General features: G+C 34.9%; 1 protein-coding gene and 1 long non-coding RNA gene across 3 annotated transcripts in view; one reads left to right on the forward strand and one right to left on the reverse strand.

Moving 5' to 3' along the window:
• LOC143237370 (uncharacterized) lies at nucleotides 1–13,763 on the reverse strand. Its single transcript, XR_013020040.1, has 3 exons — nucleotides 13,664–13,763; nucleotides 11,239–11,297; nucleotides 1–114 (listed from the first exon to the last, which is right to left on the reverse strand). It is a non-coding gene; the product is annotated as an uncharacterized LOC143237370 (long non-coding RNA).
• LOC143237369 (uncharacterized) overlaps nucleotides 1–25,037 on the forward strand; it is a 33,507-nt gene extending 8,470 nt beyond the window's left edge. Inside the window, exons 4-6 of one of the 2 annotated variants that reach the window (XM_076476547.1) lie at nucleotides 10,505–10,983; nucleotides 17,749–17,842; nucleotides 23,269–25,037. In XM_076476547.1, coding sequence (XP_076332662.1) covers nucleotides 10,505–10,510 — 6 coding nt within the window. In that variant the 3' untranslated portion in view covers nucleotides 10,511–10,983; nucleotides 17,749–17,842; nucleotides 23,269–25,037. The remainder of the gene's footprint in view (nucleotides 1–10,504; nucleotides 10,984–17,748; nucleotides 17,843–23,268) is intronic. The other variant, XM_076476546.1, reaches the window with a different exon arrangement.
• Nucleotides 25,038–26,492: the final 1,455 nt, after the last annotated feature.

The following is a 26,492-nucleotide window of genomic DNA, read 5'->3' on the forward strand; positions in this document are numbered from 1 at the left end:
TCAAATATTTATTTTTAATTCATGATGATACATTCTGTTTTTAAGCAAAATAAATATAGATTTTGCATTAACTGTGGTAAAGATGGAATTCGAATGAAGTGCAAAAATTCTAATCTGAAAGTAAAAAATTAAAATATTATATTAGGCTTTAAAGGCTAAATTACAGGTGAGTCAATATTATTATTTGAAATAATGATTGGTAATATTGTAGTTTAAGCACTCTGGGAATAACAAATAATTTTTAATTTAGAAATTTTTAAAATCGAGAACGATTTACTTAATCATAAAATTAATATACTGAAAAACCATTAAATAGTTTTTAGAAAATTAAAAAATATAAAACAATGAACCACAGTGCTGTGTACTTGAAGCTTTAGCCTCATTTAATATTTCAATTTTGAAAATTATTTTATAATAATGAGAAAAAATTTAATCTTGAGTATTATCCTTAGGATATCACAATAATGATTAAATGTTTAATATATTCTGTATCAGTAATATCCTTGAATATTGATTGTTTGGCATGATCTTACATTGACAAAACTCAGTAGATTTGTTTGTCATTTCGTCTGAACTTATGATAAAGATTATCCAATATTTATCGTGATTTTACACTGATAACGTCTACAGAAAAAGTTTGTCACCTCGTTCTATGATCATGATAAAAGTTATCCATTGCTTGTTATCCATGACCTTACATTGGTAATGTTTTGTAGACACCTTCAAGATTGCGTTCCCTCATGGAAATTACAACTTACTTGTTGCGATTGTGTGTTGGTAAAATTCCATTAGTGGGTAACTTTGCCATAATTCTGGCTGGGAAATACAATATAAATTGTTCAGAGTGTTACGTATTATAATTTATCTTCGACGAGTCTCGCATTTCTTGTTACGTACGTTACGTATTACGTTTTCAAATAGATGGAAAATTTAATTTCGAGTTTAGAAGTTAACTGAATGTCGATATGTATCAAGTTTATGATATTTTCCAACAAGATTTATAAACACAATTTTCCTTTTTAACGCAAATATATATTTTAATGTACAAACAAAAATACAATTGATAATAACGGTTAATACAAATAATGATTTATATATAAGGGTTTTACAAACTAAACTGAATTTCCTAACTGATCTGCAACTGAATTTCGTATCGACATTTCACAGAGAGCGAATTAACCCCATGTCGATACACGTACAATTCACTTGATGGCAGAGCTAGCTACTTCAGAGGCCCAAATATGTTTTTCATCGCCGAAGTTATACTATGTCTTCGTAGAAATACTAACGTCCGAAGTTAATTTTCTGAAGATGAAAGGCTCGTAATATTCGAAATCTATAAACGTTACCGGTCAGTTATATGTAGTTTTTCGTTTAACAAGCGTTTGTCACAATTATAGCTTCCGAGACTTTTAGTGTACTGACTGTAGCAAACCAACAATATTCTATTTCTCTTGACGCGTCGATTTATAATATTTAGGCAAAGTTCTCGAAAGTTCAGTTGGCCCAACAATATTATCATTCACTCACTACACATACATCGTACATTATTAATTTTCACACTCGAAAATCTTTTACGCATTTAAAGAACACGTGAGACTTGCGCAATACACATTTAACAATACAAGTTACATGTATTTCTAAATATATACTAAACTGAAACAAACATAAACGTTGAAATAAATATACAACAGTAAATTCGTTACAAAAATAAAAAATATTCACAGGACAACTCTGTCTTGCTTATTCAGCAAAATAACTTTGAGATAATCATATCGAATGATGAACAAGTAAGACTTCAATAACAAGTATAAAATACATAAATGAAAGTATCGATCACCATTGATTAATGGGGATAGAGGGGGAGATAGAATAATATATTTTTGTGTATAAAGAAACGAGTAGAAGGAGAGAGGGAGAGAAAAATGAATTTTCATAATGTAATAATTGGGTATCAAGCCGTTTGTTTGAAACATTACGTGGCTTTTACGACCTACTGTTGTTAGGGTTTCTATTTTTGGGTAGGTTCCATCGTTTGGCTGGCTCTATTGGATTATTCGGTAAAAGATAATGCAATCTTGAGTACACTTAATCATAAGGCTTTATTTCTTGAACTTTTAAACTATACAGGATAGCGTAACTTATGTTTGATAATTGGTCTGAATTCACAGTAGCTTTTAAAACAATTTTACTTATATGCTAACTTCTTCTGTTACAAGCAACTCACTTACAAAAAAGTATTTGCCTATTCAATAACACTATGTAACAAAATTTTTACTTTTTCTTGTTTCTGGGCAAAAAAGTGTTATTTCCCAATTGCTTATGCCTGAAATAAATGGAAAAGACCTTTTTTTCTTCAAACTTTGCTTTTGTGACCTGGGTAATGAAATTTTCAAATTTACCCATTTTCCATAACATTTCAGGTAGATTCAGTGTTGAGTAGCTGATAGAGAATTTTCAAGAACTTTCCATAGTTATATATATACAGGGGCTCACCACTCACCACTTCAGTTTAGTTCTTGCTGCCAAAGTGAACACATAGACTTATCGTATTTTATCAGAGATGGCATCAAGAGCTGCAAGCATTCCCCAGACGCATTCTGCTATGTATGTGGCCAATTTATCAAGAAAAGAGCGAAAAAGTACTCTGTGACAGCATCTGCTAAAATGTCTGGAGCCCACAATGTATATTTCGGCATGCTTGTTGAGGATCAAGACAAACCCTGGGTACCTCATTTTACCTGCGAGCACTGCAAAATAAAACACTCTAGATAGTAAGACGGACAATTTTTGCTTCCTTGAATAGTAAGATTTTATATTATACAAATTTTAGACCTTTTAGAATTTAAATATCTTTCGGTGCACCTCAAAGAAGAACACAACAGCATCAAGACCTTGCTAGAAGCCTTGAAGTATGATGAGTATGGCTGAGAGGTTATCGAAGACTTCAAAATGGTGGCATTCCTGATGGGTCTCCAAGGAGGTTTTACCAAGTTTCCCTGTTATCTTTGCCTTTGTGACAGCAGGAACACCGCAGCGCACTACAACAGGAAGCACTGGCCACAACGGACCGAGTTCTCTGTGGGGAGGAACAATGTCAAGCGTGAGCCACTAGTGGACCTCCAGAAGATGATGTTCTCACCATTGCACATAAAATTGTGTCTTATGAAATAATTTGTCACAGCTCTTGATAAGGAGTCTGCAGCCTTCAAGTACCTTCGAGGCTTCTTCCCTAAGCTGTCTCAAGCAAAGGTAAAAGCTGGTGTCTTCGTTGGACCATAAATAAATAAGATCCTGGAGTGCACAAAATTGTTGCATTGGTTCGGAGCTTCTTGGGCAATTAAAAGGCCGAAAATTATGTGGAACTGGTTGAGACTCTGGTGAAGAACTACGGCAAAATAGGCTGCAGGATGTCCCCGAAAACCCATATTCTTGACGCACATCCTGATAAATTCAAGGAGAACATGGAGCATACGCAGAGGAGCAAGGCGAGAGATTCCACCAAGATATACTGGACTTTGAACGCCGCTACAAAGAGCGTATAACGAAAACAAGATGGCAGACTATATTTGGGGGCTTATACGTGAAAGTTTTTTACATTACAGTCGTAAATCTCGAACAACTACTCACTTTTAAACATTTTTGTATAACTTTATTTTAATACTTGTAAATCTTGATTCATATGTTGTTTTATTCAGCCCCTATGTAAAGGAAAATGTGAACATTTGCCCGTTTTTACATATAAAATAGGTTAATTTTTAGATTTCATTATCAAGGTTACAAAAATAAAGTTTGAAGGAAATAATGGCCATTTTCTGTACTTTTACGACATAAGCAATTAAGAAATAACACATACTATCCATGTACAAAATTTGTGTTACATAGTGTAATCAATCATCCACTGCCTCATAGTCATAAAAAATAATCTGACGATCTCTTCTTATTTCTATACTTCAGATCATTTCCTACATTTCCAAAACATTTCTAGAAGTTAAGCCACACGCCATCATCATGTGACAAGAAACTCCCTCTAACAGAAACGTCTTGTATAAACGTTTAAATATTAAAAATAAATTGCTCACACAACAATATTCGGTTTCGATTTATCACCCTAACACAAAAATGTTCGTTGAAACAGAGTACAAATATTTATTAAGAGTAGTATGGGCTGTTTTCATTTATCACAAGACCCAACAGCTGCCCCGGGCACAACTCAGAATGGACGGTAAATTATCTAAATAATTTACTATGGCAATCACAAGAGGGCGTAAATTTGTTAGCCTGGTATGGACATTAAATTACATAGTTAGGGTATTAAATCCATGAATGCATAATAACTAAGAGACTGGTTGATTTGTTTGTTTGTAATTAAGTACAAAGCTACACAAAGGGCTATTTCTACCCATCATGGGTATCAAAACCTGGATTCTACCGTTGTAAGTGCGCAGATATAACCCTGTGCCATTTGGGGCAAAACTAGTTGAAGTGTGTGTGTGTGCGTTTTCTTATAGCAAAGACACATCCGGCTATCTGCTGTGTTCACCGAGGAGAATTGAAACCCTGCTTTTAGCGTTGTAAATCTGAAGACTTATGGCTGTCCCAGCGAAGGACTAGTTGAGGTAATCCAACTAAACACATACTGACCATCTCTGATATCGAATATTTTCTAATATAAAGCTTACTGACATTACTTCACAAAGAAACAAGAAACTCTAACATTTCAGTATCTCATTTAAAAGCTTTGCCTTACTGTAGTTCTATAACAAAATACTAACAAGTCATTTGAGCTGCCGTTGTTGACACCATCAACAGTATTATTTAAATAAACAGTGGTTTTGTTTTTTCACTGTTGATGGATTGTTTATAAAACGATTCATAACAGACATGTAAGCCTAACATAGAGCCTTAGTACTACAAAAAATATATGTAACATTCATCAGTTTGTTTGTTTTGAATTTCGCGAAAAGCTACACGAGGGCTATCTGCGTCAGCCGTCTCTAATTTAGCAGTGTAAAACCAGAGCGAAAGCAACTAGTCATCATCACCTACCGCCGACTCTTGGGCTACTCTTTTAACAACGAATAGTGGAATTGATCGTCACATTATAATGTCCCCACGGCTAAAAGGGCGAGCATGTTTGGTTTGACGTGGATTCGAACCAGCGACACTCAGATTAGAAGTCGAGTGCCCTAACCATTTGCTCATACCGAGCCTAACATTCATCAGAAGAACTCATATGCGGTTTTCATGAGCAACCAAAGTTACAACAGGTAAAAAGCATAGCAAATGATAACGTTACTTTGGCTTATTTTTATTTTTCATTGTAGCTGAGGGCAAAGCTACATAATGGGCTATCTGTGCTCTGCCTACAACAGATACATAAACCAAGGTTTTTGACATCATAATCTTATGGACTCACCGCTGAGCCAATGGAGAATAGGTTAAGTTGAAAACTACCAGACAGATTACCACACACTGCTGAAAGCAATCAAAAAATCTTATCGCAAGCGATCGCATCGGACAGTGTATAATTCACATAATTAGTGACAAACCGTAGTGAGTGACCACATAAGGTGAATACTGTACTTTCCACTATTGGTCTAGTGAGGACCAGTGACAGGCTGTGAAGCTGATATGCATTTCTTCACTCCATCCCACCCCCCAAAAATCGTTCTATTCAATTTAGAGTCGTTTGTATCTTATATTAGTAACGGTCAAATCCCACTATTCGGTCTCACAAGAGTAGCCTAAGATATGGCGGTGGGTGTTGTTCATTAGCTAACTTCCTCTAATCTAATACTTCAAAATTAGGAACGGCTATTGCAGATAACTCTGGCGTAATTTTGTGCGAAATTCAACAAGCAATCAAACACAGCTCGGCCAGGTGCTCGACTCGCAATCTGAGGGTCGCAGATTCGAATTTCTATCCCATCAAACATGCTCGTTCTTTCAGCGGTGGGAACATTATAATGTGACGGTCAATCCCACTATTCATTGTTAAAATAGTAGCCCAAGAGTTGGCGGTGATGACACTGCTAAATTAGTAACAGTGAGCGCAAATAGCCCTCGCGTAGCTTTGTGTAAAATTCAAAACAAACACACAAACAATAATGAGAATGCGTAGAGACAAACCAGAACGTAGTTACGATTTAGAGGTAATAATGTACTAAACATCAACTGAAAAATAATTCTCCATTACAATAATTTCTTTCAACTAATCTTACCCTGTTCAGTGATGAAAATCTTTCCCCATGACGTAGTCACTTACGTCCTTTACCCCCTTTAAGGAGATTTTTTTTTCAGTTGATGTTTAGTTTTAAAGATAAAGTTTATTGTCCTAATTTCCTGTGACGTTCCGTGAGGTATATTTATAATGATACGTGTTGAAAGATGGGTGCAGAATAAATGTATTTGTTTCTGTTCCTCATTAAAACCACTGGTTGAGGTTGATGTGGTCCACTATAAATTCAGAGCCAATTCTCTAATAAAAGGCGTGTGGCTACCGTTGAAGATACTGACTCAAGCAGTCAATGTCGTGAACGTGAGAACGCAGAGGGTTGCGTGATTGACTCAAATTTAGAGTTTCCGGCGATGAGTCTAGATTTTTTTTTCTGGGAGACTAAAATGATGAGTCCATGTTGATCCGCTGAATGTACCCAAAGTCCGTCAAGTGTGACTAAATGATCCTAATTACTGGTTAACCAGACTATACCACATAAAATTAATGGAATAACACATAAACTGTTTTATTAGGGTCTCAGCTACCTTACACGAATCAGCGATAGGGCGTGCTAACCCACTAGCCACCTTGCTTACACGTCTAGACAAACACATAGCTGTCTTTGTTATCAGGTCACGGTATATGATGGCACTGCATAGCGGGCTACTGACCTATAAGTACTGTATGTCCTCCACACCCACACTCCCCCAAAGTAATAAAATCTGGAAATTGAGTTTAATTAGAACGTTTTGCCAAACATTTCCGAAACTCTCACTCATCTTGGTAGATTACCAGATGGCGCAATTTATAACTTAAGAGATTGTCAAAAGGTAGAAAATCTATAAGCAGAAAACTGCTGTGGAAAATAGCCACGAAACTAATGAGAACAACCTCGTGTTAAACTGACCACAACTGTTAATATACTAAGTGCATAATATGTAGTTAATGGCATTCTCTTTCTTCTGGTCTGCAGGCTTGTGTAGCTTTCTATTTTTAGTACTGAGAACACGACTGTTTCACCATTCCGGCCACAGACCCATGGTTACAACTAACTACACTGTTCACGTATTTCCTTTAAATTTGCAAATTAGTTATTAATCGGATGCGAAAGACGAGAATCGGATTATTTTGAGTTATTTAAAATTCGAAAGATACTTTGAGTTTAGAGTAACCTTACTGACGTCAAATCTATACAAATAATTTTGTAACGAATCCAGGCACTAAGTAGGATTAATAGAAATTGTGATGATTATAAAAAATACACGTATATTTTAAAATAAAAACAGGGAATAACTGTAGTAATAGCATCTACTAAATGTATTTATAATAATTGTGTGGATGAGTGAGTAACGGATAAATGAACAAAGTTTTGTTGGTTCTACTGTCAAAAATAATTTGCTGGTGGTGAGAGTTTGGTTTGTTTTGAATTTCACGCAAAGCTACACGAGGACTATTTGCGCTAGCCGTCCCTACTTGTAAGATAAGAGGTAAGGCAGCTAGTCATTACCACCTACCACTAACTTTTGGGCTACTCTTTTACCAAAGAATAGCAGGATTGACCGTCCCCACGGCTAAAAGGGCAAGCATGTTTGGTGTGACGTGGATTCAAAACTACGACTCTCAGATTACGAGTTGAGTGTCTTAACCACCTGGTCATGCTGGACCACGTATCTAACAGTATACAATGCCTAAAAAGAGCAGCTTATAATAACTAGAATACATTGGTCCATCGACAGCAGCAGGCTGGCATTGCTTGGAGCAGCGGTGTCCAAGAGTTTTTTACATAATCGCCAAAATTATGAAGAATATGTTAACATTTTCGTCACATGACAAAAATAATAAGTGTGTTATTATAGATATAAAAATACAAAATATTTTTTTCAATTATTTATTAATAGATATAATTATATTAAAAAACAGGCAGTAGAAGTAAAGTGCCAATTCGCCACATGTGTACACCATGAGTCTAATTGTTAGCATACATCCTGACTGTTAATCTGGTTCGCGTTCTGTTGCACGTTTTCTTGCGAAAACCACGCACTGCACTTTGGGGCCATGGATGCGTTATAAGAGTAACAATAAAATATCACTATTCGGGCACTCGAGAGTAGCGCAAGAGTTGACGGTGGGTCTTGTTGACTAGCTGCCCTTACTTTAGTCTATAAGTTCAAACTCGAGGACGGCAATACGCAGACAGTTTTTTGTATCAATTTGCGTAAAAATTCCAAAGCAAACAGCCAATCAACATTTATGTATCTTCACTACTATCGATATGTTCAGGTGTAATCAGATAAGACAGTAGAATAACAATTAAACTCATGCATTTGAAACACTAACGACTTAACTATAACTTCTTCTTTTGTCCAAGTTGATTGTTTGTTTGTTTTTTTTAATTTCGCGCAAATCTACACGAGGACTATCTGCGCTAGTCGTTCTTCACTTAGCAGTGTGAGACTAGAGGAAAGGTAGCTAGTCGTCACTACCCACCACCAACGTTTGGGCTACTCTTTTACCAACGAATAGTGGGATTTGCCGTCACATAATAACGCCCCCATGGCTGAACGAGGGAGCTTATTTGGTGTAACGCGACCCTCAGATTACCAGTCGAGCGCCTTAACCACCTGGCCATGCCAGGCCTATTCCGTGTTGTTTTATATTTGAGTGCAGCATCTTAAATTATTTGTTTTTCTACCTTATTTACTCATGTTTATTTTAGAATTATATATTTATTTGATTTCTTGTTTCACTAGTAAAGGTATGTCTAGCTTGAAACGTTATTTATATATGTATATATGGGGAGGTGGGCCACCTCTTTCACTATTTTGAGTCGAAGTTTACGGACCTATTATTCAATGCAAAGGCTCTAAAAATCATCGTCCTTCGGCGTTGATTTCATGTATTTTGCCTTCACGCTTAACTGAGGCTTCATTAGCGCAATTAAAACAAAAAATTGAATTTTTTAACAAAGGTTAATTATGTTTAATTTATGTTTCACTTTATTTTTGTCATTCATGTTTTGTATTTTAAATACTTTATATTTCGGTTAGTCGATCTTTAGCATATTTGTGTGTTTTTTTATTTTGAAAGTTTTATTTTATTTCACCAATTGGTTCACACTTTATTTCTAATTATTCGCTACGAAGTTTTGAGCAGTGGATGAACTAAAACAGTGTAGTATTTGAAGAATGTGTGTGTGGCTTCATTTTGTAATGGTATAAAAGTTTAGTGTGGAAGATATTGCTGTCCGCTAGTCGCGGGTTCGAATCTCCATCACACCAAACATGCTCGCCCTTTCAGCCGTGGGGGCGTTATAATGTAACGGTCATTCCCACTTTTCGTTGGTAAAAGAGTAGATCAAGAGTTGGCGGTGGGTAGTGATGACTAGCAGCTTTCTCTTGTCTTACACTGCTAAATTAGGGACGGCTAGCGTAGATGACCCTCGTGTAGCTTTGCACGAAATTCAAAAAATAAACCAAATCTGTCCGCTAGATTTAAATCATTTCTCTACTTCTGACATCTGTTTCCTCTAACAGCTGGTTCTTTATAACAATATGTTTTACAAGTTCATTTATCACCTACTAATATTTGTTGTTTTTCTTAATTTGTAATCCTGCTGTTAACATCACCAAGTAGAATTAAACTGCAATTGCTTTATGTATTCCCTTGGTAACGAACAGACCAATTAGTGTTTCTAGTTAAGATTTCCTAGTAGCAACTATAGGAAAAAAAAAGAAAAATACTGTTTTCTCATTTGAAGTTTTGTACCTTTATGTCGTATGTAGACTTTGTTATGATAAAAGAAAACATAATAAGTATAGTAAATTATGCACAGCTTGTTCTCACAGATATTTTGTTATTTTTACATCTAATGTTCCATCTACTTTAAACATGCTCTAAGCCTGAATGCTGATTTTGCAACCTTTGCTTCTGAGACATATCACGTGAGCTGTAATTTCCGGTTGCGGCATAAAAGAAAATGAATGTAAGATCTTACATAATATCCCATGTTAATGATACATGATGAAGCAGACATAATTTATTGTTCTTGGAATCACTGCGGAATCGTGATAATTTTTTTTTTTGCTTGTACTAAAAAATATACGCTAACTCCTGGCCTTACACACTTATTATATCCAATATTATAAATATTCTAAAGTTGTTACTAAATTATTTATAGAATGATATGTTCTCGATAGTAAAAGATATTTAGAATAAAAATTATGGTTAATTATTATTTAGAAAAAAAAAACTGATAAAACCTTAGCGTGTTTTTTTTTTTCACAGGTGTAACTGGAGCCCTTACCCTTGAATAAAACAGGACCACCTGTGGAAAATACTTGTGGTTTATTGTGTTGTTTTTTTGTTTTTTTGTTATATATGACATGATAACTGTGTATATTCAAAAATCATTTCAGCCGCCCACTCGAGGTTATGCATTAACGGCTGCTGCACCATCTTATGGTAGCTAAGTGCAGTTGGCTCATTTGAGACAATCACGTCGAAATATTCTATAAAGAGGGCGTAGTTGAAGTTTTTTTTTGTTTTGAATTTCACGCAAAGCTACTCGAGGGCTATCTGTGCTAGCCGTCCCTAAGATTGCAGTATAAGACTAGAGGGAAGGCAGCTGGTCATCACCACCCACCGCCAACTCTTGGGCTACTCTTTTACCAACGAATAGTGGGATTGACCATAACATTATAACGCCCCCATGGCTGAAAGGACGAGCATGTTCGGTGTGAGGGAGATTCGAGATATTTTATAGTGTAAGTTTATTATTATTTTTTTAATAACTAAATTGTTTGGTGCGGTGGAGATTCCAACCCGCAACCCTCCTATTACGAGTCGAATGACTTAACCCACCTGGCCATGCCGGGCCTGTTAAAGAGTAAACCATAATACGGACCTTTTAATTTTGTTGTTAAAAAATAGAACATGGAAACTTAGGCTTAAGAAATACATTGTAACGGTAACAAGACGTAATCAGTAGAAGTGCAAAAACTACGTTTTTCATTACTCACTAATGAAGACCTGAAGTCTTGCGACATCTAGTGGCGAACTGGAAAACAATATTTGCGTTCTATAAAGAAAACAAAATTTAATTTACTAAAAATAAATGATATGCTTAAGTATGATAAACAATCAACGCTGAATAAGCATGATTTCTTATAGGTGTGTTTTTGGATATAATAGAACTTTTATGTATTACTGAGGTGTTGTAAGATCGGCGTTTTATCAACTCAGTTGTACAAGTTACGTGAATGCCACATGTTGCCCGGACGAAACAGGTGTACTTTTGTTATCTAATAAAAAAAAAATGAAAAGAGTAATGTTTACAAACCACTCGAGCTCGACTTATTCTTGACCAAAATTTTAGAAACCCATATTTCATTTTGTCACGTGCTTGATACGTTCAAGCTCCTGAGCGAGAAGTAAAACATATTTATAAAGCTCACCATCTGGAAAATTCCATGTCATCAATTTTAAGTGTATCTCTTTGTGATTACGTCACGCACTTAGCAACAGTTAAAGGATTATGGAAAAAATAATAAATTCAAAAATAAATAAAGTTTTATTAATGCCCTAATGCTTGACATTTATTCTAAAAGATAAAGTTTCGAAACTTACCCTAGTACCACGGCTTAAGTTAAATATTTCTTCAATGTTAGGCTAGTTTTAATTAAATAAATGATGCATATTTCAAAGGCTTTGTTTTTATAATACGTTTTGTTGTTATTATTTAACGGCAAGCTTTCAAGCAAATATCTATGCACTTATATATTTTTAGTTTTAGATGGATCTTTGTTTGAAACAAGGAGGAAATATATTTACTGAGGTTAAAGGGAAAATTTGATTGAATATGAATATTGTTGTAAGCTGTATTTTCAATGTTTTAATTCAATGGTAGCTAGAGGACGCATTAGGTTAAGATTTAGTAAGTATCCAGAGGTGTATATTAGTATGAATACTGGTAAGCAGTTAAGCGTTCTGTGAAGTAATAATTTGAGTTTTAAATGAGAATTTCACGAAGTTAGTGAATGATCGCCTATATTATGTTGGAATTGAAAGTATTATTTGCAAATTCCGGCCTACTAGGGAAAGTAGCCTGCAGAAGAAATAACCAACTTGTTACTTATGTGACTTCATATTATTTTCACCACGTAATCTAAAAGAACCAGCTGAACAAAGAAGTAGCAACACACCTTAAAACAATATAATAAAAGCTTCCAAGCTTTTTCACCACGTTTGGAGGATAGGCTAAATCATTCGAAAAGTTTGTACCATTTCGCTTCTGAAGAGTTTAGTCAATATGAAGTTGGTTGTTCCTATGCTAAAGCCACAGAGTGGATATAAATGGAAGTAAGTTAAGCCTAGTCTTCCACCTGATAATGAGCTCTTGAGACTATATATATATATCTTATTCAACAAAAAATCTGTAGGACTAAAACTATGCGTGTTCAATCGAAAGAATTCCAGTCAGCTCTTAACTGGACGTAATAAAGCTTGTCATCTAGGGCCCGTATTTTATATTGAAAAAAATTTTTCAAGTGAACAATGAGAATCTTTACATCAGTGCTGCTGTTAACAAATATCCTTACGTTCGTTTTTAATTGTTAAACTGCAAGAGTCTTGTAGAGGTTACTTATGTTTATCACCAGAAAAAACAACAACAAAAACAAATATTTAGACAACACATTTGTCATTACCACCGTGTTATAATGTTCACAGTAATGCTTGTTGTAAGCAGCAGAATTTAAATATAGACATCATGACAAATGCCCAGGCAGATTACAGATCTTATTATAAAAGATTGAAATACATCAACGTACTAATTTAGTTAGTTAGATACGACGCTGGAAGGTCTGTTAAACCGAAACAAAAGAATGTCTCCCGTGTTTAAACTGTTCATTGATGTTATTGCAAATGTAGTAGAACATTGAAATGAAATTCAGAATATAATTTATAAGAAGCTACAGCACTGTTTTATTTTAATTCTTTAAAAAAATAAATAGCACATGACTTATTACCCCAGAAAAATAACGACCCTGCATGGGCAGATGGTTAAGGCACTCTACTCGTAATCCGAAAGTTGCGGGTTTGAATCCCCGTCGCACCAAACATGCTCGCCCTTTTACCGGTGGGAGCGTTATAATGTGATGGTCCATTCCAGTGTTCGTTGGTAAAAGAGTAGCCCAAGAGTTGGCGGTGGGTGGTGATGACTAGCTGCCTTCCCTCTAGTCTTACACTGCTAAATTAGGGACGGCTATCGCAGAAATTCCTCGTGTAGCTTTGCGCGAAGTTCCAAAAAAACAAAACAAACCTTTTTTTCTTGTCGTATACGCGTTTTATTTGTTGTTAAGCGAAAGCTATAAAATGGGTTAACATTACTCTACCATCAGCAGGTATCAAAACCTAATTTTTACCGTTAAAAACCCTCAGACTTACCGCTGAGCTACATGCGAAGAAATGAAAAACAATAAGACAATGAATGGCTATTATCGGCATATTTGCTGTTTGAAAACACACACACGTGATAACACGTTCAGATTACAAATTAAACTGGAAGTAAGAAGGCTGAACAATTTTGTAATTTATGTCATTTCCGTGTAGTACATCCTTTCTTTTACACTCTACCATCCGTTGTATGTAACATAGCTGTTAATTATTTCACATGTACCAAACAGGAAGTTACGAGGGAATACTTGAGTCTATCACTGCCTCTAACATTAGAGAACCCACCAACAAAACACCACGTTTTACACGTGTGAAATGTCTTATTGAAAACTCTGCGAAAAAAACTAGTCAAACGTTTGTTTCAAGGTTAAAAAGCAACTGTGATGGTGTTACAAAAATGATTCCATTAAAAATATCTACATTTTACTGATGGAACTATTAAAAAATCAGATTTAATAAAAATGCCTGAGTAAAATGTAATATTATACACATACACATATATGTATCAAATTTTTAATTTTATCCTGTTTGCTAAACATATGTTCCTGGTTTGTCAGCGGTAAGGTTAGGGGAAACGTTTGTTTTAAAATTTCACGCAAAGCTACACAAGGGCTATCTGCGCTAGCTGTCGCTAATTTAGTAGTGTAAGACTAAAAGGAAGGCAGCTAGTCATCACCACCCACAGTCAACTCTTTGTCTACTCTTTTACCAACGAATAGTTGTAACATTATAACGCCCCCACGGCTGAAAGGGCGAGCATGTTTGGTGCGACCGGGATTCGAACCTGAGAGCCTCAGATTACGAGTCGAACGCTTTAACCAACCTGGTCATGCCAGGCCTTATGGGCTTAGAAAGGGAAAGTCCGAATTTTAATTCCATGCACGTAACCCATTGTTTAGCTTTGGACAGAAAAACAACAATCTGATTGATATCTCATTGTTGCGTTAATTCTGTTACATTTTCCTGCTTATACTAATATATATATATATATATTATTTATTTTGTAGTTGAGTTTGAAATTTTATAAAACATTAATAATCAAGTCCTCATCACTTTATCACGTCTAACTTACCTTCGCTAAGCACGCTGTGAAAGAATCGAAATATCACGGTCTGCCCTCAGAGTTTGTTTGTTTGTTTTGGAATTTCGCACAAAGCTACTCGAGGGCTATCTGTGCTAGCCGTCCCTAATTTAGCAGTGTAAGACTAGAGGGAAGGCAGCTAGTCATCACCACCCACCGCCAACTCTTGGGCTACTCTTTTACCAACGAATAGTGGGATTGACCGTCACATTATACACCCCCACGGCTGGGAGGGCGAGCATGTTTAGCGCGACGCGGGCGCGAACCCGCGACCCTCAGATTACGAGTCGCACGCCTTACGCGCTTGGCCATGCCAGGCCCTGCCCTCATAGACTTGCCATTATCTCAGAAACCTAGATGTTGAAGATTTGTTTTGGGGGGAAAAAAAGGTGAAATTTTTTTAATAATTGCATCCCGCTATACGTTGCAGATGCTTCAACCTCTGGCACGAAATTGAAGGTCATAACTGTCTTAGTTGGTAGTAAGAAAACGATAGATCATTTTCTTCTATGTCCTTGTTCAGCTCTTACATTTATCCACTTCCTGTCTCTGTCTCTGAGGTCGAGGTTGGATAACTAATCTGTATAATAGCTTTGCTTAAAGCAGTCTGGGTTGTAAGGAAACGATCTTAATCGGAGAGATGGGTAGCACGTGACTATAGACCCCCCCCCTAGCCTGCTGTGAAGGATGTATTACTAAACACGTGAAGAAGTGCGTGGTTTCTATAACAACACTACTTTTACATATTTGACTTATATAGCAACTTCAAGTTATATTATATTCATTTTCTGCATGTCTGGCCCAGTTCTATCCTATAAAACTGATATTACTGATGAAATGTATATCTTTGTTTGTAGAGTGCACGTTCTACCTGAATCAGCCTTACTGTACCTAAACTGGTACATTAATGTCTGAAAAAACAAATACCAACTTCACTATTCTTAAACTATTGGGTCAATAATCAAGGCAGAGGTCAGCTTTACTGTACCTAAATTGGTGAATTATTATGTCAGGATCAACTCATTTTTATCATATTGAAACTGATTTGTTAATACTTAAAGCAAGGTTCTGCATTAATTATACTCTAAAACAATATAGTGCGTCAAGAGTAACTTTAAAATTTATTTTTATTTCTTGTATGTACATTTATGAGGGAGAGGGGGTTAGGACTATTATCATCACGTATGCAGTACCTTTCAAGCTCGCATAATAAGTCATTTTATTTCTAAGTTTTCTCGAACTAATTTAGTGTACTATGTAGGAGTCTATCGGCTAATGTGCTGTAGATTAGTTTTAATTTGGCGCAAAAAAATATCTTCCTTATCCGTCCCTAATTTACCAACAATAGACTAGAGAGAAGGCAGCTGGTCATCATCACTCCCCGCCAACTCTTGGGCTACTCTTTTACCAACAGATAGTGGGATTGACAGTAACATTAAAATGTTCTCAGGGGAGCATGTTTGGTGACAAGAATTCGAACCCTTGACCTATATATTACGAGTCAAGTGTCCTAAACACCAGGCCATCCCAAGCCAAAATTTGCTTTTCTTAGAGCGCATGTCTAAGGACATAATATTAACGTAAATCAATTGAGGAAACATCAGATTATTGGACCAATGTAGTTGGAGTCCTCTAGTGAGTCAGCGATACATTCAGGGCTTAAATAACGCTAAAATTCGAAGCTCGATTCTGCTGTGAAAATAGCATAGATAGACTATTGTTCAGCTTTGTGTTTATGAGAAATTTAACGTTTTGAATTTTTGGTCCAAGAGAAACAGATTTTATTCAACTAATTATTCCAATGTTGCAATCTGAACAATAAGTTATGTTTAACTAAACTTAGCAAGAACCAAAAGGGGTCTGTGTTGTTTTTGCTCGTGTATGTCAGCTGGTTACGATAGGAAGGCTAAAAACCCAGCTACGTTTGGTTAGATTTTGTTAAATCACCCATCACTTGTTTGTCATAATCAGTAATTTGGACCCCACGTTAGAGGGTAACACACCAGGTTCTCTATCAAGAAGGCCAGGTGTCAATTCCTGGACATTGTTATCACAGAAATTGTCGTTTTCAGGACTTCCCTAGAGATGGCAGGCAGCACATTAGTAGTATAAACATGGGATGGGAACTGATCATAACCTAGTAATCAAAATTTTAATAACTAATTAATAATTAGGCTAAGATGGTCGTAAATAACACTGATTCTCAGCTAGTGGTAAGCAAAGAGACCCCATAAAAATATTTAAAAAATAATCTCCCCACATCTCAAATTTAAAGGTGGTCTTAGTGAGTTACACCAGTCTGCACTCAACTTGCTCCTGAATTATTTATTTTTATTTAGTTTTCTATTAGAAAAAATACACCAAGTTGTCAACAAACTATATGAATCAGGGGTCAAAGGCCTGACTGGGGTGTACACGACATATACAATTATTTGGCACCAGTCGTGTATGGTACTAACTGTAACATTAATCACTATCTAACTTTTGTTGGTTTTGGCATTAATTCCAGAAGAAATTTCCAAATGATTAGAAATTTAAATCAACAATATGTAAGTTGATTGAAAGATTACGTAACAAAATAATAAGGCAATCTAGTATCAATCAAACACTCGATAAACGATAAACCAGAGATTTTTAAAATTAAGCCTTACGCCTTCCGAAGAAGTAAATAACTTATCTAACTTATAACACTGTGACAGATAATTGTATATAAAAATACTCAAAAAATCAGCTCATAAAACAAAATTTAGTAAAATGCCAAACGCTGATAGGTCAAAAAACAAATGAAATTATTAAAGGGTCTAGATATAGATGATTCACGTTTGTATCAACTGTCACCTTATAAATACTGTCAGAGACTACGTATAACGTATCGCAAGGTACATTATACCAAATGCGCACTCTAACTGATATTATTCTTACTATATATATATTTATTTAAGGATAAATACTTAATACTTGAAATAAACCTATCTATTTTAAATCCAATTTACAGAATAGAATCTCGCCCCTGTTCAACATGACTGAATATCGTGTGGCTGATACCATGATGTTGTAAAGGAAGCAGCACCAGCTGGTGGCAATGTACGGTGAGAATATTATAGTTTATGACTAAGGATTCTTACAGGGAAAGAAGTTTTAATTATCAGACAGGTAGCACCACTGTCTATGTAGGGGTGGATGATTCAAATTGTTCATCGAAATGGTATTTTAAATATTTACTCAGTAGGTTATCAGAACTTTACAGTACTATACAGTGTTTTCTTTTATAACAATATCCATGTAATAACTAAGTCACAAGTTCTGGGAACGTCTTTAAATGTCATAGCAAACGCTTGAACTTGTTGTTATTCTGTTTTATTACATCGTAACTCAAAACCAAAACAACGGCGTCAACCAATTCCATTGAGATAACATAGTTTCAAACAGAGTATCTGCTTTTATAAGTATTATTAAAAACTAGTGGTAATTAAAAGAAACATAATACTAGTGTAAACGATATTATTATTACCTCTTGAAGTTAGCTTTCTTACCGACATTTAGTGTTTCTTTCAAAAGCTTAAATTCAGGATTAAAGAGGAATTACCAGCTAGTAATAGATAAATTATACATATTACAATTGGAACTTCATTGTATTTAGAACTTGGTTATAAATAAAACCTTCTTATGTCCATTGAAACACTATAGTAAAAAGTTTTGAAAAGAGAAATTAGGCATTAAAAAAAGCACAAGTTTTTGTGACATCACTGAACTAAGACATATTTATACTTAAATTCTATATTGTTCAGATGTCACTGCAATAAACTTTTAAAATTAGAAACGGGCCTAAATTTATCATACAAACCATATAAATGAAAATACTTTCTCCTCATTAATTTCAACATTTCATATTCAAAATCAGAGATGTGTACAATTTGGATCTGTCTTTTCTTTGCCATAAGTCGCTGTTCAAGAGAGATTTCGTTCAATGTATAGTTCATCAATTTACGTGATTTTCATAACAAATTTAAGGTATATTGGTTTCTATGGCTTTAGTAGTTCAAATCGTAATTTTTAAAACTACAGTCATTTTATGGCATACTTTCGGGTTGTAATGACAATATCAGATATAGTTATGACATACTTTTGGGCTGTAATGACGATAACAGATATAATTATGACATACTTCTGGGGTGTAATAACAATACCAGATACAGTTATGACATACTTATGGGTTGTAATAATGATATCAGATATAATCATGACACGCTTCTGGGTTTTAAAAACGATATCAGATATAGTTATGACATATTTCTAGGTTTTAATAACGATATCAGACACAGTTATGACATACTTCTGAGTTGTAATAATAATATCAGATACAATGATAATATACTTCTGGCAAACAATATCAGATATTGAAACTACAAAGGAACAATATTTGAAGACAGTAACTGCGATAGTAGCTCCAAAATAACATTTGGGAGATTCCTTCTGTCCAGTTAATCATGCAATCACAGCTAAAAATGACTAAACAATTAATAAATCAATTACTGAGAGGGACCAGATGTACTAGCCCACAGGGGCTCGAGTCTAGTTACGTGACCATTTTGACTTACCAGGACAGACTGTGTCAAGATCCTTAACCTTGGCTTTAGGCTTTTAAAACTTTTAATCCATGTTTTGAACTTTTCAGGCAGGTTGTGCTGAATGGATAAGATAATGTAATAGATATCTTTAGTTGTCAATTTAAAGCATGAAGAAACTTTCTGGAGTATATATCCACATTTTCTACTGCTAACGTCATTGTAAAAAAGTGTCAACACGGTAAAAACTCCAAATATACTTATTTTCATTATTAATCACACTGAAAAATAAGTCAACAAACAAATTTTAATGTATAATCTCATCGTGAAAACTGAATATACATTTTAATTGTTAACCTCAGTGTTAAGAAAATATCAGACACTACATTTCGATTGTTAATCTTGTAAAAAAAGCGACAGAAAATTATCCTGTAATTATGAAGTACAGTCAGAACTGTGTCAAAAGTAAACATTTTAATAACTACCCATGTTTTGGAGGTCATGTTATCTGGTCACACAAAGACGAGCTCGGTAATTTTAAGAGGCCTAACAGTAACGTCTACGACCTGCAAAATCGTTACTTTAACATGCTAGATTTCTTTACGAGCTCATAATACTATCATCGTAAACAAAAATTTTAAAATGAAAAGCGCGTCTTGCACAAAGTAACCAAATGCACTGCAAAGTTCTGCACATATATTGTGTAATTTGACTAAACCATTAAAGAAAAATAAACAAAAAAGTCATAGTTTTTATTTTGTTTAAAAGTACACAGTTCCTTGTTCAAACATAATTAAACAAACTTCCTTTCTTTTCCCTACTATAAATATCGCATTATCACGAGTAAAGTGGCAACAAAATTTGACTTAATCGTACCTGTTAGTCGTAACATAGTTTCAACAAAATTACCAATTACCGAAATATATGATTCCTAGTCACAGTTTAAAACTAAATTACAAAATCAAATGGCATGTTTCCCAGACACAGCTTAAGCCTAAATTACTAAATCTAAAGGCCCGTTTCCCAATCACAGTTTAAGCCTAAAGCACTTAATGAAAAGACATATTTCCCATTCGAAGTTTAAGCCTAAATTAATAAATCGAAAGGCATGTTTTCTAATCAAAGTTTAAGTCTAAACTACTAAATCAAGAGACAGGTATCCCAGTCACAGTTTGTATCTAAATTGATAAACCGCGAGGTATGTTTCCCAGTTACACTTTCAATCTAAACTAATAACTTAAGAAACACGTTTCCCAAACAAACTTTGAGCCAAAAACTAATAAGTCAAGAGAAACATTTTCAAAGCACATTTTAAACAAAAATTAATAAGTCATTAAACTCTTGTTGTAGTCATACATTATATTTTTCTATAGCTTACAATATGATTTACACATTTTATTATAGTTAACTAGAGGTTTATGCGTTTTCTGGTACTTTTCAGTATGTTTTCGAAAATTATTTATATAAACAACTTTTAAAAAAAAACAACAGTTTTATGGTGAAAAGACAACTTTACAAATCAGAGTAGAAACAATAGAATAATATTCGTCATAAAACATTAGAATTACATTTAGTACATTTTTAAATGCTACATTCTTTACCTAGTTCTTACAATTCTCAAGAATGAGAATGGATTATATTATTAAGCTTTCAGTTAATACATATATGCTTTTACACGTTGATATTTCGCTTTTGTCCATTAAATATTTCTTTGATAATATGTTTGTTGGTTCTAATAACAAGAGAAATCAGAGAAATTCCATACTCTCGTTCTTTTGTACACTTTTGAAATGCATGTGTTTATATCGCACAATGTAAAACTTCACCTTCGTAAACTCAGAAAATCCTCCTGAGATCCAGATCCTTTTCTTTTTAAGAGTTTTGATCATGATGTGTATAAGAAGTTTGGTAGAAATCCGACCATATTTTGCAAGAATTATAAACTGAAAACCGCGAAAATGTCCTATCTTCCCTTCAAAGTAATGCAGAATTTGGATTCGGATGTAGTTCCGGACTAAATCTGCAGAGAACTGTCCCATAATGACTTTCCATCTTGTTTCAAAGTTTTGTGTATATCGATCCATTAGCCTTCTAGATACTTGCACGGAAACACAGACCAACACACACACAGATAATTAGTTCTTGTTTGTTTGTTTTTGAATTTCGTGCAAAGCTACACGAGGGCTATTTACGCTAGCTGTCCCTAATATAACAGTGGGAAGACAACTAGCCATCACCATCCACTGCCAACTCTTTGGCTACTCTTTTACCAACAAATAGTGAGATTGACCGTCACCTTAACGCCCCCACGGTGAAAGGGTGAGCATGTTTGGTGTGATGGAGAAATTAGTTCTTCTAATAACATATTCACGGTAAAGCAACACAATGCGATAAAACAGATCCAACTTGCTGTATAATAATGCCTGAATGTAACAACATGTTTTAGAGCAAAGCCGCAGTGGATTATCTGCCCGAATTTTATCTTTGTAAGTTTCTATATATACTGCTATCCCCTTAGAGTATTCAGTTACGTGTCAGATAATTATATTAAAAGCTAGATCATAAAGTCTGAAAAATTAATATTATTATTTTATTGTTTAGGTCGTTAAAAAAGTAAAATATATTAAGTAAAAACTTTAACAAATCAATAGACACGTTTTACTTTCACACTTCGAGCTCAGAAGAACATTACCACTTAGTTGCTATTTAGTATTATTTCTGCAAGTAATATACCTTTATGACGAAATTATTTTAATGTTAAATTAACAACGGACCACAAAGTAACTTCCAAAACTGTAGTTATAACTTTTGTTATACTGTTTAATTCCCTGAACATGACGTAACACGACAAGGGGAAATACTTGCGAGATAATAACTTGACCAATAGTATTAAATAAATGACACTCCAGACACGTAAACAACTAAAGATACCATTAAGTAGTTATGACCATACGTTTGGTAAGTTTCTTTCAAAATATCGCTACAGGTTTTAATTTTGATGTTATTTTTCACTTCCTCAGACAAGCTTATGCGATATTGTCTGAACAAAGCTATCAAAGGCAATTATGCGAAAGCATTGTTCCCACGCCTAATCTCTGGCACAATATATATCTCCTTGACATATCTACTTCCCGCACAACAGATGGTAAGCGAAGTACGTAAATATATGCCACTATTACATCGGTTTCTTTTAGGGTTAGAAGCTCAAAGTGAACACTGGTTCGTCACTGAGCTGCCTTTCATGTTGTTCGTCCATGAAAACGTGCACTGAAAAACAGGCGCCCAAAGGGGGATGAGGTGTGGGGAGACATGTATCACCCCATTCGCTTTGAATATTGTTTAGCAAAAAAAACCTCGCACTGTTTCACTTATTAGTTCTTCACTATTTTCACCACCACCCCACTTTTAAACAAAATTAGACGTCAATGTAGGGAGGGCAATTTAACAACAGACGAAAAAAATGTGTACAAATACGTGACATGAAAAAGGCTGTCCGACATCGAAGTGTAGACTAATTTTGGTGTTGTTAGATCTAAGTTATGTCTAAATATAGTCCAAGGAAAGATCGCAGTAAACGTTCTTCCTTGAAATACATTTGACATTTTTTATAAAGAGATAAAGTAAGATAAATAACGGCCTGAAACAGACACAGGAATGCAAACTGAGTTTTCAATTCAATAACATAAAACAGCGTTCTACAACAAAAAAGCCAAATCGAATATATTTGTTGACAATACTGATACAAAGTTTTCAGAACTTCAACAAAAACAAGTCAATAGATCGAAAAGAAACTTTGGAATATATGATTTTATCTATAATCTTAATTTTCAAAGCTGGTTAAATATAAATCGACAACTAACATTTTCCTACGCATTAACTTCATTAATAAATTATATTTGTGTGCATGTTAATATATTTTTGTAGAGTTTTAGTTATTTTTTCTTTTTCAGAACACCACTATACCTCTCTAAAATATGTCATGGACCTGTTCGTGTCATATCTTCCTGATCTATAGCTGCCACCAATGTAAAGAATCCTGAAGTGGTTCCCTACTCCACAACTGTTACCAATATAAAGAACTAAAACATAATCCTATGACGGTTGTTTTCTCCACAACTGTTACCAATATAAAGAACTAATAAATTATCCCTCGGTGCTGTCCTACGTCCTAACTGTCACTAACACAGAATCTTGATGTTACCTTTAATGACTGCCTAATCCACAACAGTTATCTATATAGAGAATTGGAAATAGGTATGGCACAGAAGCTAGCAACAGTCTGGGATTATACCATACTATATCTACCTTACAAGAGTGTTCTTGGTCATAATTACAACTAAAATGTTCGTAAGTCATGAAAAATAACCTCGTATTATCTACCAATCGAGAAGTTCCTAGCTCAAATAATTCATATGATTAAGTTGTGCATATATCTGATGGAAAACTACTTCTACTATGTAAAGAATAACGCTATTCCTCTTACCATTTTAAACCGCCAGATTATAATGACGTCATAAAAACTAGTTTCTACTTCAAAGATTTGTCAAACTATCAGAACAGTTACTGCTGTTTATTGTGTATCTTGAACGTGATTCATCCAGTTAAGCTGTTGTATATATGTGTAAAGTGTCTAAAGTGTCCTCATTGAAGTGATTGTGGTGAATAGGAGTAAGATTTTGTGTTTACTCTTTTCTTGCTCACACATATTTACATTGCGTGTTGAGAACTCCATGGTGTACATCAAAGAACTTGCTAGCGTGCCCTAAGATAAAGGAAATCCGTTAAAGAAGAAAAACTTAACAATTGTGTCATGCGAGTGAATGGCGATCTTTTTTTTACTGGATACGGTGAAATACAATATAAATGGTATGTCTGTCCAGAAAAAGGGATTTCCTTTGATGATACGTTTCCTGAAAAATTCTTTAAAGGACAGAAGCGTGGATAACACTGTTTGCTTACACTTGATTTCGTACGGATTTTCCCGGATCTCAGATCTGGAACCTGTTTCAATTGTTGTTGTTGTTTTTCAATCTGAAGGCAGAAACTCTATAAGTGATTGTAATACTATCTTGGTAAAATTGCGAATTGATATCTGATTAACATAGTAACGACGTCACTTCACTTAGAACCAATCACAGTTGAGGTGAACGTTGCCAGTAATTTCCCGAAATTTCAAATTTCTCAGCCCCCACCCCATCAGAAAGGATAGTCATTTTTTCTATTTCTAGAAACGAAGCAATGAAGCTGTTAATAGTTGTACTTTGTTAAATAACTGAGATACTTAATTGTCATCAACAAACTTTTTGATAGGCCCGGTGTAACGATTTCAAATTACCCCGTTTTCAAGTTACCCCCTTGGTAATATGAAATCGCTTTCAGAGTACCGGGGGAGTAACATGAAATCGATTTTAAATTACCTCCCTTAATTTCAAATTACCCCCTCTTCTAACGCCAAAATGACAAACATAATGATTGCTTTTAATATTTGTAGTGCATGTCGAGTACGTATCTAAGTGCATGATAATAGGCAAAAGGCCTATTATTTCTTTTATTAAAATTGATGATTTATATAAGATAAAAGGTATTTTAAGGGCTCGTCCTCGACAGACCACAAGGTCTACATACTGTCTTCATTCAATATATTGTAATTTATACATATTAATTTTTTTATATTTCTTTATGCGCACTGAAATAAAAATGAGTGATTGATAGCATGAAATATAGAACATCATAAATATTCGAATTTTTACATTATTATTAATGTGTTAATCTCATTTACACATACTGAGTGCGATAAAAAACTCTAGCATCTTAACAAACCGTTAAAACGAGTCTATCGGGAAGGAGGTAGTTTGAAATCAAGGGGGGTAAGATTAAATCGATTTCAGACTACCCTCGGGGTTAACCTGAAATCGATTTTGTCCTACCCTCGGTAATATGAAAACGAATTCAAATTACCGGGGGTAACATTTACAGGGAGTAGTTTGAAATCATTACACTGGCATGGCCAGGTCGTTTGGGAACTCAACTCGTAATCTAAGTGTCGTGGGTTCGAATACCCGTCACACCAAACATGCTCACCCTTTCAGCTGTGGGGGTGTTATAACGTGTCGTTTAATCTCACTATTCGTTGGTAAAAGAGTAGCCCAAGAGTTGGCGGTGGGTGGTGATGACTAGCTACCTTCCCTCTAGTCTTACACTGAAATTAGGGACGGCTAACGCAGATAGCCCTCGTGTAGCTTTGCGCGAAATTAAAAAAACAAAACCAAACAACTTTTTGACATGTTTCTTTTGTACGACATCTCAAATCTGAGTTTCAGCTCAAAACTTCTCAACAAAAAATTGTGTATAAATAAATGTCTATACAATAAAATTGTTCAATATTTCTGTGTGTGTTCATCCATGTAATTCTGGGGCCGATTGATTTATTTTATATATTAATTTTAAGGAGACCCTAGTTTTAAACTCACTCTGACATGTCATTAACGGGGACTAGTTTTAAACTCACGCTGACATGTCATTAACGGGGACTAGTTTTAAACTCACGCTAACATGTTATTAATGGGGACTAGTTTTAAACTCACGCTGATATGTTATTAATGGGGACTAGTTTTAAACTCACACTGGCATATCATTAAGGGGAACTAGTTTTCTAACATTGACATGGCACTTAAGCCTACTTCTTTCTTTAACTGGTTACAGTAGCGTTAGAGAAGAAGTAGGTTAGAATTTGTTTTTTCCTCTAAGAAATCTGGGACAGACCTACAGAATGGTTATATACGCATAAACGTCCCTAATTTTGGATCAGATACGCTAGAAGGAAGGCAGTTTGTCAACAGCTAATTCTGGTCGGGGAGAGCTATCAGATTTTATCATTACTCTTATCACGCATCTATAGACCTAAAGTGATGAACGAGAAAACGTTTCATAGCAGGGTCTTTGGAAAATGAAAGTTTATCCGAGTCATTCACATGGTCACGTGTGAAAAGCTGGTTTTATCAAACAGAAAACTCATCTACAATTATTCGATATTAATAGATACACAGTGCCTCTGGTTTCGGTTTACAGACAAGTACTTTGTCTTTCCTTGAAATCGCATCACAAAGATTTTAAGCAGCGTTGTCTTTGTCTGTTCACATATCAGAAGACAAACTGAACAATCTGTATGTTTAAA

The sequence above is a fragment of the Tachypleus tridentatus genome, chromosome 13, assembly GCF_004210375.1.
Source record: "Tachypleus tridentatus isolate NWPU-2018 chromosome 13, ASM421037v1, whole genome shotgun sequence".
NCBI lineage: Eukaryota > Metazoa > Arthropoda > Merostomata > Xiphosura > Limulidae > Tachypleus > Tachypleus tridentatus.